The sequence below is a fragment of the Etheostoma cragini genome, chromosome 8 (assembly GCF_013103735.1).
Source record: "Etheostoma cragini isolate CJK2018 chromosome 8, CSU_Ecrag_1.0, whole genome shotgun sequence".
NCBI lineage: Eukaryota > Metazoa > Chordata > Actinopteri > Perciformes > Percidae > Etheostoma > Etheostoma cragini.
In genome coordinates this window covers 7,762,373-7,780,838 of record NC_048414.1, presented here as the reverse complement: position 1 = coordinate 7,780,838, position 18,466 = coordinate 7,762,373, and the positions used below count along the sequence as shown (strand labels likewise).

The following is an 18,466-nucleotide window of genomic DNA, read 5'->3' as shown; positions in this document are numbered from 1 at the left end:
CAACTTCATAACTACTTTAGCAAGTAGAGGTTGATAAATCAATTGATTGAGCACCAAATGCAGTTCCCCGGTTACAACTGAATGTGGTTTTACAGTAATATTGCAATCAATATATTTCCCTGCAAGATGATTCACACAAACTTGCATAATAAAATATACAGATTTTAGTGAACTAAAATATCTTGTGTGCACATACAAGTATGGAGCCAGAGCTGCAGCTTAGATCTCCCAGGGGTAATTTCATTAAGGATATTATCTCCCCTTGTTTGACCAGATCTGATACAGTACTACCGCAAAGTAAACCTGTATGGGGCCAATTCCACAGTAAGCCCCTGTGGTGGAAACTGATAAAGTGTCCAGCCATTACCCGTGTGTCCATGTCTCCCACCCCTGTCCCTTATAGGTCAATGCTTTACCAACGGACAAGGGGCTTAGGGAATACAATATGCTGCCAGGTCAGGGGTCACACACTGCTTGTGAGGGGAGGCTAAGTGAATAAACGGGAAATCAGCAGAAACTGAAAATAACACAAACAAAAAAGGGAGCAACTTCAATAGATGTAATATAGGACTGGAATGAGGTGGACAGAATGGGAGATGTAATATGAGATATTGTCTACTGCCGCTTCTTTTTCCCTTCCCTCTGGTCTGTATCGGTGTGTAACTGACTCTCTCTGGTCCAGCCTAAGCCCTCTTTGAAGGGGTTAAAGCCACTGCTGCATGTAGAGGAGAGAAGGAAAGGTGAGTGTATGTGTTGGGGAGGCAGATAAAGACAGACGGAGCTGTAGGGCAAAGAGTGAAGAGAATACCTGGCCATTTTTGGTGTAAATTGTACACTCATTTCCAATAGCAGCAAGACAGTTTTCACACCACCAAAAACTTATGTGACCTCACTGTTCTGTGTAGGCAAGTCTTGCATCACTCATATTCTGTCAATACTCGCTTTATGACATGCTTTCTTTCAATAAGCTTTTACTACTCTCTCTTCCCCTAACCACCCTAAAGCACAAAAAAGCAGTGCGAACACAAGTGAATCTGAGTGTCAAACCATCCCTTCCGCTGCTCCTGTCCTCTCATGCATGACAGTCTGTATAACATAACTCATACGAGGGCTCCTGTAATAGTGCTGCTGTTTGATCTGCTAGAATAACTCTGCGTATGTTCTCCTTGTCTCAGGTCACTCTGCTGAGCTCCAATCAATCACTCTGCTTGGCCGTCTGACTGACTGAGGTCTGGATCAATGTTGCACTCTCACTCTCTCACACACACACACACACACACACACACACACACACACACACACTGACTCTGAAACACATGGCTCAAGGCTTGGGCACACAGATCACTGCAAGACATCATGGCTGTCTACTGAATGACAGGAAAAACAGACGTCTATGGAGTGGAGTTACCAAAAAAGATCAAACTTGAAAAACTATAGATGGCAGAAGGAGGAAAAGAAAATAGAAAGGGACTGAGTCAGGGGGTCAGACAGAAAGGAGCAGATACTTGATCAAAGTTAATTTTAGCTGATAAGTCCATCCATCATGTTGATGATACGTTTAATTCATAGTGACAGCATGTGGAGGGAAATGAGTTTTCAGTGAGTGAAGCTGTCATGTTTGACAATATGCATTAAGTCTGAGTTTGTAGTGAACTCGCCAATGTAGTGTAGTTAACTGCATGACTGGAGTTGAAGAATTGTTGACTTAACTTAAGGCTTAACTGTAAATGTAGGGAAGAGAGAGGAAACAAGAGTTGGTGTGTGTGTGGGGGGGGAGGGGATATCCATTATGGCAACCTATTGTCACATCAGCTTTTTACAGTCACAGAAATCAGTACTAATATGAAAGAGAATTATTTAGAAAACTGAAGATGCCAGAAGAGTGTGGTACTGTGCTGACCTGTATAAAAAAATTTACAAAAATTAATTAAAACATAATTAAAACTATGTTAACTGTGTTGATGAATGCCTAGTTGACTGGTTAAATGATTTCCATCGCTAAGAATTTCAAAATTAAAACAGTAATATTTGTGTAGTCAAGTAAACTCAAGCCAATTGCATTTGTTAGCAATAATCACAAATTACCAATGTGCTTTGAAAGAGGGGGAGCGAGTGGCCTTTTTCAACCCACCCTCAAAAGACTGTTTAGCTCAGTTAATGTCTGTCAATGGTTTCCCGTGACAGTTTCTCTCAAGTTTAGGAAAATAAATAGTTGCAAGTGGTGAGGGTTTAATACTTTGTACGAACAACCTCGCAAAGACATTTTTTCCTAACACATGTCGCAAATGCTGTATCATCCTCAGTAAAAATCCTTCTATTTCCAAACCCAAAGACATTTAAAAAGGAACCCAATATCATCTACTGTGAGAAGGAAAACAAGTGAAACAACTGAAAAATAGGGTAACTTTGTGTAACTTTTTTTTTTTTACCTCTTGTAGCACTATGGTGTCGTTTTTTAATGTGGAGCATTAAAATTGTGCACACGCACATGTGGATTTGGATGATGCGTTACACAGTCCTACCAATTGTTTTCACACTATTCCACTGATCTACAACTCGCAGTAACACAGCCAGTATATGCAGCTATAAGGCCCTGTACATGGATGTAAAGAATGCAGGATTCAAAGTCACCCACATGCTCACCTGGGCAATGATGAGAAAAATCTGATGTTTTACGAGGAATGAATGCATTCAACATGTTTGTTACATCTCAAGGATATAGCGAGTGAGTTTTATTGAGTATCACTGATCATAAACATTAATTTTATCTGTTTACAAGAAAAGTCCACCAGGCACATTTAAGTTTACTAAATGTGCAGAAGCACAAAATTTTAAAGGATGATGTGAATTCTACGTTAAAGAATGCAAAGGGCATGATTTTAATTTATTGAAATAGCCAAACTTTCAATTTTAAATCCTATAAGGCACATTTCAATGGTCTCCTAAGACCACCTAATGTTTTATAAGCCTAGTTTACTGTCTTTACCTGTGGGACTCAGAAGACACCACCACGACACGGGCGGGGGCCGAGCGACGCAGCACGTCCTGTAGGCACTGGACAAGCAGGAAGTGACCTAGATGGCAGATCTGGAAGGTGGACTCCAGGCCGTCCTCCGTCAAGCTCCAGGGCCGAGTGCACACGGCTGCATTACACACCAGAATGTGAAGGGGCCTATGGGGCAGGGGAGGAAGGCAAAAAACAAAACATGTTTTATTGTTTATTGATTATAAGTGAAAACAAAGAAGAAATAGCTACATAAAAACAGGATTTTCATACCATGTTAGGCTGAAGAAGAGGTAAGGAGAGACAGGGAGAAGAACTTAAAAAAAGAAGATGGAATAGTAAAAACCAAAGGCAGCGAAAGGAAACAGGGTGTCTTATTCCACAGTGTGGTAGACTTTAGTGGTCTACAGAGACAGAGCATCAGTAATGCTGATATGATACAGAGGTTTCCAGTGCAACTCCCCATGGCTCGACAGGTACTGTAGATACTGAATACAGCTGGCTGGAATCCAAGAGCAACAACACATTGAAAAGCAATCTCAAACCGTTTCAACACACAAGGGTGGTGGAAGTAATGGGTGTTGAGACAGGCTCTGTGTAACTACTCTGAGTAACCAAACCCACCAACACATCAACTTGGAAAGGCTAAGCAGAAGAGAGCAGATCAAAGAGAATACACACACAAGTCATGTTGTGAAAAACAATTGACTTTATTCAGAGACCAATAAAAAAAAAGCATGTGCTTTTACACAGACATGCAAAGCATTTTCATTCTTGTCGGCGTGTGGGCGAGTGAGTAACACTCCCTGCTCGCGTGCCAATGAGCGGAGATTGCTGGATTGGTCAGGGCAGCGAGAGATCCTTGTCGGTGACAGCGTCGCTCCAGCGAGCTCGAAACCACAGTAACACAGCCGAACAATCCAAACACACCCCACCAATTTCTAATTTCTTCCATTAGAATTAATTATGAGGCCGAAGGCAATTTGTGTACCCTGTGTTTAAGACTGCCTACTGGATTAATTAAAAACTGGATGCTGGAAAATTAATGTGTGAATTGTTATGCCTTGCTATAATGAGCCATCCCATGCTATTACATAGGAGTGTACTGTAGGATCACCTTCAGGCCTCCGAACACATAAGGTTCATTAGAGAGCACAAGTCAACTTAAAGAATGCCAACCTCAGCACATTATCAACAGAGCACACACACTAGCAGTGAGATATTCAAATGTTCACCCAAAATACAAAAAGGTAAGGATTTCTAACTTAAGGGCTTGGCTTGGAAGGAAAAAAAAAAAATGTAAATAAATGACGTAGCTTGCACAAGAACCAAATAAACAAGCTGGAAGAGTAAAGCACAACAGTTGCTGTAATGTCGAGTTCTGCTCTGAAACTAAATAAAACGCGTTGGTAGTTTTTGGCCCAATGTTCCCCTGTCTAATAGAGTGTGAAGTACAGTAACATTGTGCTGTACAAGGCAAAACTCTTGGGTCTGTTACCAATGTACTGACTCAAAGCTGCACAATAACACCACAGGCGTGAACTCTTGACCTAACATTTCAACCTTTCACTGCAGCTGTTGTTTTAAACTGATCCTTATGTCAGTTACACCACTTAAGGTTTACATTTGGTGTGTGTCCTTTTTTGTGACCTAATACTATAACATAAACTCAGTATGTCACTCAAATTATAAATCACAAATTTGTGATCAAAAAGTCCAATAACCAACTTTTCTCTGGCCAGTAGAGCGATATACCCCACGCAGTTCAGATGGGCCTCTGGTGAGTCTGCTTGTAATGTAAAAGGCCTGTTAATTCAACTGCCCACCAGTTAGTCCCTCTCTCATAAGCGCAGGTCTAATGAATGTCTTTAATAGGCCTATTGCCGCGTACCACAGTCCCTCTTTCCACATTAAGACCTCACACAACACTGTGTGCACTGTGCAATCTCAGTGCTGGTCAAACGAGGGTGTTAACTACCAAACAGGGAGACATCAGTTTATATATTTACTTTAAATAACCCCCCTGGGTATGACCCCTGACCTCTATGATAATGTGGGCCAGCAGGATGAGATTGCCTGTGTGAGCTGGGCTCAGACTACTGGTCATTAACACTGCACTTTATTGGCAACCGAAAAACTGGCACTAGCAACAAACATATGGATTTGTGTACAACAAGCATCCTGATCCATATTTTAACTCACACACCAAAAGTTCCTACCTGTAAAGTGTGCAAAGACACCCTCAAAACTTCTGACGGTGTTACAGTCACCATAATGCAAAAGGAATGAAAGAATGGTAGACTTATGTGATCCAGCGTGCATGTATTTATGCAGACCACTTATTACACAAAATATGCTTAAAATTAGAACAGGATAATTACAGTTGAAAAAATAAAAATCACAGTGAAAACAAATTGCATATGTTAATTACTGACCGTTCAGTGGAAATTGTATTAGGGGCATTCTGTCAACGCTGTCCTCCATCAATTACATCCCAATGAAATTGCACTGCATCCAACAATATCAATATCCAGGTAATTTCATTTCAAAGGACAGGCAATTAAAGCAGAATCGGGGTCAATGGAACACAAAGCAGCGTGAAAGCCACTGACTAAAGCACTTAAAAGCAAGGGAGTGAGAAACGAGAGAAGGAAAAGAAAAAGACTCTGATTACATTTCACCTGTCAATGACACGCTGCTGGAGCATTATTGTGCGGGGGTGTATGAGTGTGTTTGTCTCTGTGTTTGTCTCCGTGTGTATGCGTCTGGGCGCAGAATTGTCTGAGTGTGTGTCCGTGCATGTATGCACATATACTTGTGCATTGTGTGCGCACGCTCCTGTGTGTGTTATGCCTGAAGACATACGTGCAGTAATAGAGTGGTGGTAGAATCAGACAGCTGCCCAGTGCCATTCACAGCTCAGAGCTCCCAGCCTCCACTCTGCTCTGTTCGCCTTCTGATGAGAATTAATGTACTCTGACATCCCCTGGGACTCCCCCACTCCCCCCCAACAGCAAAGCTAATGAAGAAATACAACCTTGCCAAAATACTGAGGTAGAGAGAGAGAGCGACACAGACAGAGAAAGACTGAGAGACAACATGAGAGGAAGAAAGAAGGAGATGCTGATGCAGATAAAGAAATTGCATAAATGATATGCCAAAAAAAAAAGAAAAACAGGACAGAGGTTCTGGGGGCAGTGGGCTTAAAGGGAGGTTAATATACTGCAGTTTGGATGGGATCGATACATGTAAGAGATGAGAGGGAGCTATAGGACCCAGAGTGAGGAAAGCCATTGTGAGGTTTGGCTGTGACCCCAAGACACGTGTCCTGGATGGCCATACCCTGCCCCAGGGCTGCTACGGGCAATGACTGCCCTGCCTCTCCCCAAGGGGCTCCCCTGACACCAACACTCACACACACACAAACACACACATACACACGGCCCTTGCCTAGACACCTGCGGGTGGATGAGCAGTATTGATGACAGAATATATGACCCCAAAATAGCAACTGTGTGTCCGACCATGGGAAGCGAGACACATGGGGTAAAAGCTGACCACCGCAAAATAAGTATAATATAATAATAATAAAGTCTGCTTGTCTGTTTTGACCAATGTCAAGCAAATCGACACAAATACACACAATTTCTCCTGGGGCCTTGTCCATATGTTGTTTGGATGTCCCTTAAGTAAGGTGCATGTGGGAAGTAATCGTGATTATGTTTACAGCGATTGGCCTGAATGAGAGTTTTCATTGTTTTTCACTCATTTGTTTATTTATCCCTGTTTCCTTTTCTCTCTCTGGAGCATTGAAAAGCTGGACAGCTGAAATGGGACTGATGGCTACTTAAAATTAGCTTTATGACTGAGAGATAGTGACAGGATTTGTAAGTTGAGCGTGCTGCTGTACCTTTGATTAAAGGCCAGCTCTGCCGCTGTTTCTTCACAATAGAGACATCTCTCTCTTTTGATGACCTTTTAGATCCAAACGAATCCAAAATCATTTCCAACTTGTAAGCTTCAATTCAAAACAACTGCATACAATATAGAGTATAGGAGAGTATAACGTGGGTTATTTTCAACGTAACAGGTACATTTTAAGAAGTTTAATGCCTACTCTCTTCCTACCAAATCTTAGGTAAATAATCTAGTGAAGTGGCAGAAAACTTCAGAGAGAAAAATCCAGGTTAGAAAATGTATATTTTAGTTTATACTCACAGTTTTTTGGCCTTATAAGACTCAGCAAACTCCCTGACACTGCGGAGAGAGGCCAGGTCGCACATCATGGCTTCCACTCTTGCTTTGTGCTGCAGAAACAGGAAACACAAACGTATATTTATAATAAAGTGTTTTTTTTGTCATTACTTTCAGCAAAAAAAATGTTCAAGTCCAAGTTCACATGATACAAAAGCTGTGCTGGTTCACTCGGTTTAAAAATGCAACAAAAATGCAGGTCTTCCCAGTAAAAAATAAGGACCTAAGGATCTCCCCTGTGTGTGAATGCTAAACCTGTCTGACAGTCACTCACTGTTGCTCTTCTTGAGGTTGCGTCCTTTATTTCTTAGTTTAATATTTTTGGGAATTTTTTTCTTAATCCAAAGAGTATAGTGATAAAGCACTGTAAAGCCCTTTAAAGTCTTTGTCATTTCGGGATATATAAATAAAATAATTTGACTATTACTTTCAATCAGAAAAAAATGCTGACACACAGTTACAGTCCTGTCTAAGTGTGTGTGTGTGTGTGTGTGTGTGTGTGTGTGTGTGTGTGTGTGTGTGTGTGTGTGTGTGTGTGTGTGTGTGTGTGTGTGTGTGTGTGTGTGTGTCATCTTCCACCATATGTTAGGAGACAGGGTGAGGATAGGAGAGGAGTAGAGAAAGATAAATGACTTAAGAAGTGAATGCATTGCTGCATTTACACACTGAGGAAGACAGGCTAAATATTCATCATCCTCTCCATCCCACTGTATCGCGTTCTGCTGTATGGCAAAGACATCAGCAGAGACGCATGCAGGCCTTAAGAAGCATGTCTCTTTAATAACAGTGTATGACCCTGTTTTTTTGTCTGTGATAAAGCGTCAACTTAGACTATCTCCCCCTTCTTTCCCTTCTCTACATCTTTATTAGTACCGCCCCCTCAAAGTACAACCCAGGTTCAATCTCCCTACAACAGATGAGCTCACGCGGGACGTGGTGTACAAGTGCATGCAGCGTGAACTGAGATGGAGCATGTTCCGTTCAGACAGAACGGTCCATTAGACTCATCCCTCATGCTGGAAAAGGAAAAGGAGTGAGATATTGCTCCCAGGACTCTCGGTTGGGATTTGGGTTTAGTAGCACCAGGTATTCCTGATGCTACCTCTCCCCTTCATCCTGCCCGCCATCCCTGGGGAACGCTGTCAGCTCATATTACACCCCGGAACAGCGTTCCACTCTCCATCCGCCGCCACCACCACCGCTGCTGCTCTCCTGTCAGCCTTTCCCCCTGATCCGATCTCCAGTCTGTGGCCATCATATGGGAATGTCTTTCCTCTGCATGTCTGTCTCTGCAGAGCTAAGTGTACATGACACTCACAGCAAGGACGCTCCATGGAGCAATGAGCACAAAGAAAACAAGAAAGAGTTAGGAGCGCCTTCAGATGGAAACGTGATTCTTCAGGCATTTTACAGACACCTTAACTGCCCCAGGGCGTATTTATACATGCATACACAGGCACACGCACACCCACACACACACACACAACAAATTCAGTGTTGTGACTCAAGGGTAAAACCACGCTATCACACCATTATCTATGCCTGAATTATTCTCTTGATGCTACTCTATACCATTATATTGATGCTATTACAAAGCATTAACGGGCTGATTATGGCTATTATAGATATAATTATAGGGTACCTGCTTATATGATCTGCACACAGCAGTAATCACAAGTGAGAGGAGACAACTGTGTAATTTAATGACTTGTATGTGCACTCCTAGCCACTTTTACACATTATACATACACAGCATTGCATGTAAAGTGAAAAGGGGTTAACTGTTAAAGAGATATTTGGTCACCAAGTGTTCAAACAAGTGTACGAGGAAGATGTGCGATTTAATGAGAAAACGTATATACACATGTGTGGGGAAACGCTTTAGTTGTTCTTATGAAAAAAATAATTTTACAGCAAAAAAATGAGAGATTATTTCTTAACAAGGTCAGAGTAGGCAGCAGTGTGGTAATTAACAGGTCAGTACAAGGCCTCCTCAACAGGGTAGCCCTCCATGAGTGTATGACCAGCAGAGAAGATGAGAGCAGGTGTCAGCTTGACGAACACATATCCCCTTCTCTAGAGACGGGGGGAAAGGGAAGGAGAGATGGAGTAATGGGAGACCAGAGGGAGGATAGAGGGGGGCTGAAGGGGGGCCACTGGAGCAAATCCAGCAGGGAGAAGGTGAGCAGCCTGCCTGCCCGTCTACCCTCCCCCTGCAGATTGAAGTCTTGCGAAGAAAATAAAGTTTATTGCCTGGAAAGAGGGGGGAAAAAGCATGTAAAAAGCATTAAAGCGATGGAGGTGAACAATTAGACAGATGGCCAGGTTTTGGAAGGAGAAGAGGAAAAAAAGGGTAAAAAAAAAAGAGAGGAAGAACGCGCGGACGCAATCGTTCAGGGTTTTTATGAGGACCCTGACAACTCCTGGTCTCTTCAAGGGCGAAGGAAAAGTGAGAGGCAGCGAAGCCTCTCTGGTTAACTCTGGAGTAATCGCTGAGTGTGCAACACCACAGAGCTCGGCTCGGGGTGACAAAGCTTACCGCCCCCAGCTACACCCAATCTATCGCTCCATCTAAATTCAAAAGGCTAATTATGAATGAAACACACGTGTAAATAAGGTTTACTTTGGGAAGATTGAAAACTGCTGCGAATGTGTGTCCATATTCATGCCGCAAAGAGCCGCAAGTTCAGGACAGAAAGCAGCAAGGTCCACTTGACGATAACATGGGCATCAGATCCCTCAGGCCGCCACTTCTCACCGTCCATCTCCACCTCCAGCCGTCAACCCAAGATAACAACTGTCTGTAACATGAAGGAAGGAAGGAGGGAACTTGTGCAAGGATGGAGAGCAAAATTGCTGTGTGAGTGGTGGAAGTATGCCTCTGCAGAGGTTCTCCTCGTCTCTCCTGGTGTTTTCCAAGTGTTTTGGGGAATGACATGTGGTCACTGCGGTGGAGACAGAGTGGAGGGACCGGGGGGGAAGAGCCTTAATACAATTATAACTGGGGCCATCCAATCCAATAAAATGAAGAGGTATTAGAGCAGGGGAGCCCCATCCTGTTCAATAAGACACTGGACCACTCTACTAACTCCTAAAACACACTCATGAAGGCACACACACACACACACACACACACACACACACACACACACACACACACACACACTTCGCTGACCCCTTTAATAGCATAGCAGCCAACCCTAATGGACGCAAGCAAGTGGAACCGCCAAATAATACACTGTCTTAATGCACTAGGCTCAATCTCATCCCCCTCTCGCCCTTATCCTCAGCCTTCCCTCTCACACTTTAACCCCCATTTCCATCTTCACTCAACTGCTGTCCCCTCACCACCTCAGCTCCCCTTATAGATCACCAATGCAGGGACAACACTTCAGAAATCCAAAGTACTCCCATATATACAAAACACTTAGCCTGCAGCCCCAGGTTAACACCGCAGGCATGGAGAAGGAAGGTAAAAGAGTTAGTAGGGGAAGACAGAAAAGTGTGCTGATTCTGTAGGTTGACAGGGTTTCTTTTGCTCCCTCTGTGTTGCTAATATAAAATAAAAACGACAGCAATATTACATGACTGTATTTTTACCAGCAGGTGCGTAAGGTAAGGTGCTGTGATGGCAGTGAAAGTGAATGAGCAGGGAAGACACCATGTGAAAAGGGCACCTTATAAAAGCAATTAGAGAAATGACTTTGAGCCCTTCTTCTTGCTCTGTAGATTAGAACAGGCCTCGGAGGGAGGAACACAGAGGAACTCAGATCTCTATGACCTTGTCCGCAACACGCCACACTAAATTGGTCATCAGCTTTTAAGACTGCATTTTATCATAGAAATATATTTTTAGCAAAAAGAAAAAGAGAAAAGGAGGAAGGGGGGGGGGGGGGGGGGGGGGGGGGGGGGGGACTGTGGAATGTGCTGGTCATATATCATCCTGTCACAATTATGACGTTTGTTCATAAATACCAACCAATCTGCTCTCCACCTGGCTAAGTCACATGCGCTTGTGCTTATGCACGCGCCGTACACCAACAAAGAAATATGGACACACATATGGACACACACCACGAGCGGTGAACGCACACGCACACAGCAAAATAAAGAAACAGACACATCTGGCCGGGTGCCCTACCGCAGGTCTGAGAATTGACCTCCACACACAGACAAAGAGACTGAATACACACTCGGGAAACATGAATTCAAGCACCTGACGCACAAATGAATGCGCACGCTCAACACATTACAAACACAAACACACACACAAGCAAACAAATGCACACGCACATCCACTTACTCACTGGCATGCACACACACTGCAATTAATAGGGAGGCAGGTCTCTGGTGAGGAAGAGAAAGTGCCTGTTCAGCACATACAGTACAGGCAGAATATGCAATTTCCTCCATTTAAGTCGGTATTAAATTGATTTCTTCTTTCTCTGACACGGACTGGGTTTTTCCCCCCTAATGAAAGCTGGATAATCTACAGGTTTTTCCTTTCCTGAAATCAAGTTACAAATCAAGCAATTGCAGGAGCAGATATGTAAAAGGTGAAGGAAGGACATGGTATGATTTTCCAGACGAGAATCATGGAGAATAAGGCACATACGTGCTGGTACTCTTAACACGGACATCAGGGGCAGGGATGCGCGCACACACACACACACACACACACACACACACACACACACACACACACACACACACACACACACACACACACACACACACACACACACACACACACACACACACACACACACACACACACACACACACACACACACACACACACACACACACACACACACACACACACACACACAGGCCAGGCCACGGTTAAGTACCTGATGACATTTCCATTCAGTGACGTACTAAGGCTACAGCGGGCCATGTTAGTAAACACAGCATTAATGACCATAATTAATGAAACACATTAATTAGTCAGCACTTCAATGAGTTAATCACTCACTCAGACCTGACAAGGAGTCATGTAGAGGCTGCAGAGGAACACCGAGCGTGCTGAGAAGAACACAGAGAAGGAGGCAGGATTTAAAAAGAAAAAAAAGCAGGGAAATAATGAGAGGTAACCAGTGGAGGAAGAAGTATTTATGTTCCTTCAGTTGAGTAAAAGAAGCAATAACCCGATATAAAACTACTCAATTCCAACTCCTCTTTTAAAAACATGTACTTATGCAAATGTACAAAGTATCAGCAGAAATATGTACTTTATATGAACAAACCTTTCAACTGTCAGATTGGTATTAAATTAAAAGTTTACAATATTTCCTTGTACAACAGCATCAAATGGAAATTTTCAAACATTAAGTATAGTATTCTAATTGAGTAAATGTAGGTACTTTTCCCACTACACATAATGTGTATTTAAGGCACCAGTGTAAATGTAAAAAATGATGCAAAAAATAAAAACGATGTTCAAAATTACGTGAAAAAAATGAAGAAAACAAAAATCACAAATTATAATGCCAAGAAGTACTTATTATGATTTTCATTTCAATTAAACTCATACAAATAAACAAAATTCCCTGTCTGAATAATTTTGTTACCTAAAAATAAACTTGAAAAGCGGAACATTTTAAAGAGAGGTGAGTCAATGTGAGTTAAGTGCAAGAAGAATACATATTGTAGCTTGTAGGTGTAATCAAACTTTATTGTTATTGTCTTACTATTGAAAATGTCTTAACCTTTCAAAAGAGAGACATAAGGGTCAAAAAGAAAGAAAAAGAAAGACAAGGAGATGGAACGAGAGTGTGAGAGCCTGAGACAGAGAGAGAGAGAGACAGAGATGGGAAATGAAAAGGACAGGGCGGTCATCATAATTGCAGAGTTTGCTTTTCGGATGCAGACAGACCAGGGCCATGGGGCCTGAGGCAGATATCAGATTCCACACAAACACACATATATATGCGCACATACAAACTTACACATGCACCCATTCCAACACACACACAGAATATTACTCAGCCAGCGCAAAGGACAGCTGATATCATTTTAAAAGTGTTTTGTGTGCATTTGTGTTCTTTAAAGATAAAATGTGAATTGAGATGGTGACATCCAGCTTTCAATCCTAACAATGTTATAATACACCTGCTCTCCATCTGTCCGTGTCTATCTGTGTGTGTGTGTGTGTGTGTGTGTGTGTGTGTGTGTGTGTGTGTGTGTGTGTGTGTGTGTGTGTGTGTGTGTGTGTTGTCACCGTTTCACTTCTCCCTTCCTTTGTCCAGCGCAGAGCCTGATCAGATTTACATTAAAAAGTGATGGAAATTTAAATAATGTGTCTATGTTCTTAGAAAGACATTAAGAGATTTTCATCTGCCTCTCCTCTTCCTCTCTGTCTCTTCCTCTCCATTTCCTCACCCTCTCCCGCTTCTATCTCCCCCCTCATCTCACCCACTCCATCTCCGCCAGATTCGCAGACAGTGCACATTTTCCTGCATGTCTTCAGTGTAACCGATACCCGTAACAACCAGGATTTTAATGCGATCCATATTGCCCCCTAATATTTTAGATCTTAGAATAAGCACTGGCAATTACATATTTACACCCATCTTATTTTGCAATTCTGCACAGGGACTTTAGTGTCTGGCTGAACGACACACGCCGACTTAGATGCTGATTATGTTGTGGTTAGATAACAATAAAGTCGGGAGAAAAAGTCTTAGACCCTGTGCACTCATACTGTATATAAAACTTTCTATCTGGGGTGTCAGCAATAAAGCTCAACACTCTCAAGTACAAAATAATGTGTCCTTTTCAAGTGTGTCTGTAATGTGATTGCTTTATCTAAACCTGCTAGTTTTACACTGTTTAATTTCTCCTGCAACACTTCTCTGTATCCGGAGGGCTAGTAAAGTACCAGACAGACTCGTAGAAATGCATTCACACATATGTACACTGTTGTAGTGAACACACATCACTGTACAGAGATGATAAATTAAGCCCCTTTGATTTGGTTACCCAAGCTCTTTTTGTATCAGCTGTGTAAAAACATAAGCATCACATAATTGAATAAGAAAAGAATCTGGCAATTAAGAAACATGGAGGCCTTTGATGTGAGTAAGTGTATAATAGGCCTTTTGATGAGGGAGTGTTTTACACTCCGCGGGCTCTGCTGTGCACTTTGATTAAAAGCTCTTTTGTTTGGAAATATTCTAAACTGCTTACCATTTTCCACTGTTGCAATAGTTTAGCCTGGAAATACAAGAGATTGTGCCTTTTCTTCTCTTCTCTCTGGGATAAAGTCACTTGTTATCTCCGGTATAAAATCACACAGGTAGAGTTAGAAGAAAAACAAAATGAATGGATGAATGATTAATGAATGAATGGAAGAGCAACCTAAGACCAAATGTTTTCGAAGGGGGAATAAAGGGCAAACAGTGGCACTATTGGGTTTGAAACAATAATAACCATCAGTATTATTATATGGTAATTTTCATATTCCTAAACACATTTATTACCACCAACTGTAGTTGTTAAAACACCATTTACATGATCTACCCTGTCTGTTGACAAGGTCGTGTGGTTTTGCATTATGTTACAGTGTTGCACAGATTTGAATAATAGGATTCTTATCATGTATCTTTAGCCCCTTGTCGCCTGATAATAGCCTGAAAGACTCTCGTTGAACAATGTTATAAATGTGACCCCAGCAAAGGTCGGGGGTCAGCATGCCTCGGATTGTCAACGGAGCGCTGGCCTGACAGAGAATAAATGAGGCCTTGTAAACAAATCGAATTATTGCTTTAATTCATGCAGTCTGATCGAATTTGCAGAGAGAAGAGTCCTTCACAAGGGAACAGAGGAGCGAAGGAATGACAGCGAGGAGGAAGGAAAGAAGAAGAAGAAGAAGAAGAAGGAGAAGAAGAGGAGGAGAAGGGGGAGAGAGGGTGGAGGATGGCACGTGGCCACACACCTTCTCCCTCCATCAGTCCATTCTGCGTAGTCTTTGGCTCCACTGTTGTAGAGTAACTACATTAACAAACCCGGTCATCTCACAAGACTGTGCGTTGCCTTCCGTAGACAGCAGGTCTTCCTCTTGTCTCTCAGCTAAATGTAATAAGGTTGTGTTAAATTGATTTGGGCCGGGCCACTGGGCGGACTCCCTGTCCTGGCACCAACTGAGTGACAATAAGCACGAGACGGATCTGAATTTAATAAGCTGATAGACATACTACAGTTTGTCTGTTGAACAAACAATTTAAGAAGTTTAGATAATTAAGAAGGAAAAGAAAATGTACATAGGGGTAAAACAGCCCAACTGAACAGGTGCTGGGGATTAAGGATGCTTAAATGTGAAGAAATCTTTGAAGAAATGTGTGTTAGCTTATTGAAAAGGGCAAATGGGAAAGTCCATCTCCTATGGTACACCCCATGAACTTAAAAAACCCTAAATGAAACATCAGTATTAAGTTTGTTCTATCACCCAAAGCTGCATTAGGTCTCTCCTCAGTTTGCTCCTTAATTCCATTTGATAATCCCACATTATTGCCCTCTAACAGTACCCTAAACGGAGAATAAAAAGTTTGCACCCCTCTAGCAGTGTATTACCAGGAAACAACAGGCCCTCTCCTCATTAAGTTATAGATATAAATGCTCCAAAGCATGAAATTACCCCCGAGCCTCCCTCTCCAAATAACCTGGTTTGCAAACAAATGATCCGAGCACAAGCAGTAAAAGGCAGATTATTAAAATAATAGGAGGGATTTAAATTTGCATCCACAGAACAATTCAGCAAAGGACTCTGCAATTACTCCTCCCCCTCCTCTTCCCTTGTTCATTCCACCTTTCTACTGGCAAGCCGAGTCCCTTGCACTTTATTTTGTCCATCTGCTTTAAGAAACAGAAGCAGAGTTTGTTATGTTCAGGTGTGCCTGTATGTGTGTGTACATGATCATCCACAGGAGTATGTGCACTTATCTGGTAGTATCTGGGTATCGTTTACCTTCATTGAAACCAGTCAAATTACATGCTCATACTTTCTCACTCTCCTCGGCCCTCACCCTTATTTCTCTAATACAATCTTGCAATATGATAAATATCGAACTTTATCCTGAGACAATAGCAGTTCCTCCTCCTATGCCGGAGTAAATGGGGAGCGATGAGAGAGTGAGGTGAGCAGGAAGGGACGAGGAAAAGGGTGCTCAGGTCTGCATTACCTCTGAGTTATGGCCACCATTTGCATCTCAATCAGCCTCTTTGGAGGGCCAACCACCTTGGTAACACCCCCATCACACCACAGCCACCCCAGGTAATCAGGGAGATTTAGTGGGATTGGCAGCCTACAGTGGGCACCCCCTGGCTGGGGCTTGCAGCTCATTCCAAGCCCCTGGTCTCGCTAAGGGCCCTCTGGGCCACATCCAAACACAGGAGAATGGCAGCACTTAACAAGACTGAGATGGACCAAAATAGACGAGCAGCAGGAACAGGCCATAAAACAGAGGGAAAACAAAGCACCCGCGTGATTGTAATAGATGTTCCGATATAGATGTCTGCATGTTTTGTATTGCTGCCTCATTATAGCGGGAGAAAAAACAAACTTGAACTTGTGACCTTAGGTGACAACATTTTATCTCAGAGTTGATGATGGCACTGACACCATCCCACTGCTCCCCTGCAGCAAACATGGGCTCACTCTAACGTGTAATGGGAGTATCTGCACCTACAAACATAAGACACACACACACACACACACGGTGTGATTTGCAAAGAGCAAATGAATCACTTTAGAGTTGCCTCTCTAGTTAGCACTGTCTTATTGCTGAACCCTGCTCAGGTATTATTACTTACACTCAGCCCTATTGATATTGTGACTCCAGCATCTGTTCACCTCCTTGTTACTGCCTGGACCCCAGCACAGTGTCCTATCTGCCTGCGTGTAGGCGTGTGTGTCTTTACTCATTGTTTGTTTGTGCGTGTGTGTATTCCTTCCGGACCTCAGGTGTAGAGAGCAGTCACTGTGCTCAGAAGAAGACGAGAGGCTGAGGAGGCTAATAGAGAAACACTCGACACACCAGGGGCCTAATCAACTGCGAAAGACACGTACCCATAGTTCCAAATCTTTCTCAAACACAAGCGCACTCCTGCATTTCTTTCTCCCTCTAGTCTCACCAATACTCTGAACTCCACACACCGATGCCGCATCACACAAAGACTTTGTAAGCTAAGCTTGTAAAAAAGAATAACAATAGAAGAGAAGGCAGTACTGGAAATCAAACTGAAGATGCAAACACAGATGGCTCAGGTGAGCAGAGGAAGAGACTAAACAAAAGGGACGCAGGAAGAGAGTGAGGACTGAAGATGGGACGACTAAGAATGAGGAGCTGAGTTTCAGTAATCAGAATCAAATATTAGTGGGGGAAAAAACTGGGGAGTGGGCAACATTAATCAAAGTGTTCACCTAGTGGGCAGCCATATGGCAGATCAGCACGCCAACAGTGCAAACTTGCTGATCTTCAGTAACGGGGTGCAATTAATTCCACTGGCTGCATTCATCTCTTCCTCACACACTGAAGGAAGGGAGGTAGAAAAGAAGGAGAGAGAACAGAGGAGGGTTTGTTAGGACTCTTTACCCTTCCTCCTCAACTCTCTCTCTCTTTCTCTCTCTCGCTCTCTCTCACTCTCTCTCTCTCTCTCTCTCGGAGAAGAGGAATCAAACCCAGGTGATGAATGAGGAGGACACAAGGGCCTCCGGTAGCTGCTGTGGCGATGGTGGGGGGAGGGATGGGGGGGTTGGACAGGAAGAAGTGGAGAAACTAGAAAGCTGAGCGAGAAGGAGACAGTGGCGAAGAGGGGATTGGTTTATTCAGATTTGGCCACAGGATTTGTAGGATCTTAAAATCTTTATTTATAATGTGTTACTTTTCCCCACCAAGACTTTTTGCCATTATTACTAAAACATTAAGGATTGCATTTATGTAAACTTCCTAGAGGAATGCGACAACATCACCAAAATGACAAAGTGGGAACGGCACGCTATTTGTGAACCACCCTAATGAGTGGAAGGCACGCACAATACCACTGGTCAAAAAATAAAGCCTCGGAAATTCAATGTAAATCCCATAATCTGCCCCACATAATGGCTATTTCTAAACAGCTGTGACAATTGAGTTTCTATTAATAATTTTCGACTCTGTAGTGTTGAAAAGTAGTCCCCATAAAATCCGTTGAAAGGTTGCAGAAAAA

The 18,466-nt window shown here is 42.8% G+C and overlaps 1 protein-coding gene across 2 annotated transcripts in view; it reads right to left on the bottom strand.

Moving 5' to 3' along the window:
• The window catches only part of wwox (WW domain containing oxidoreductase), a 132,326-nt gene that overhangs the window by 86,976 nt on the left and 26,884 nt on the right, over positions 1 to 18,466 (bottom strand). For both annotated transcript variants that reach the window (XM_034879943.1, XM_034879944.1), the window contains exons 6-7: positions 7,223 to 7,311; positions 2,987 to 3,172 (exon numbers count right to left, since the gene is read on the bottom strand). In XM_034879943.1, the coding sequence (XP_034735834.1) occupies positions 2,987 to 3,172; positions 7,223 to 7,311 (275 nt within the window). The remainder of the gene's footprint in view (positions 1 to 2,986; positions 3,173 to 7,222; positions 7,312 to 18,466) is intronic.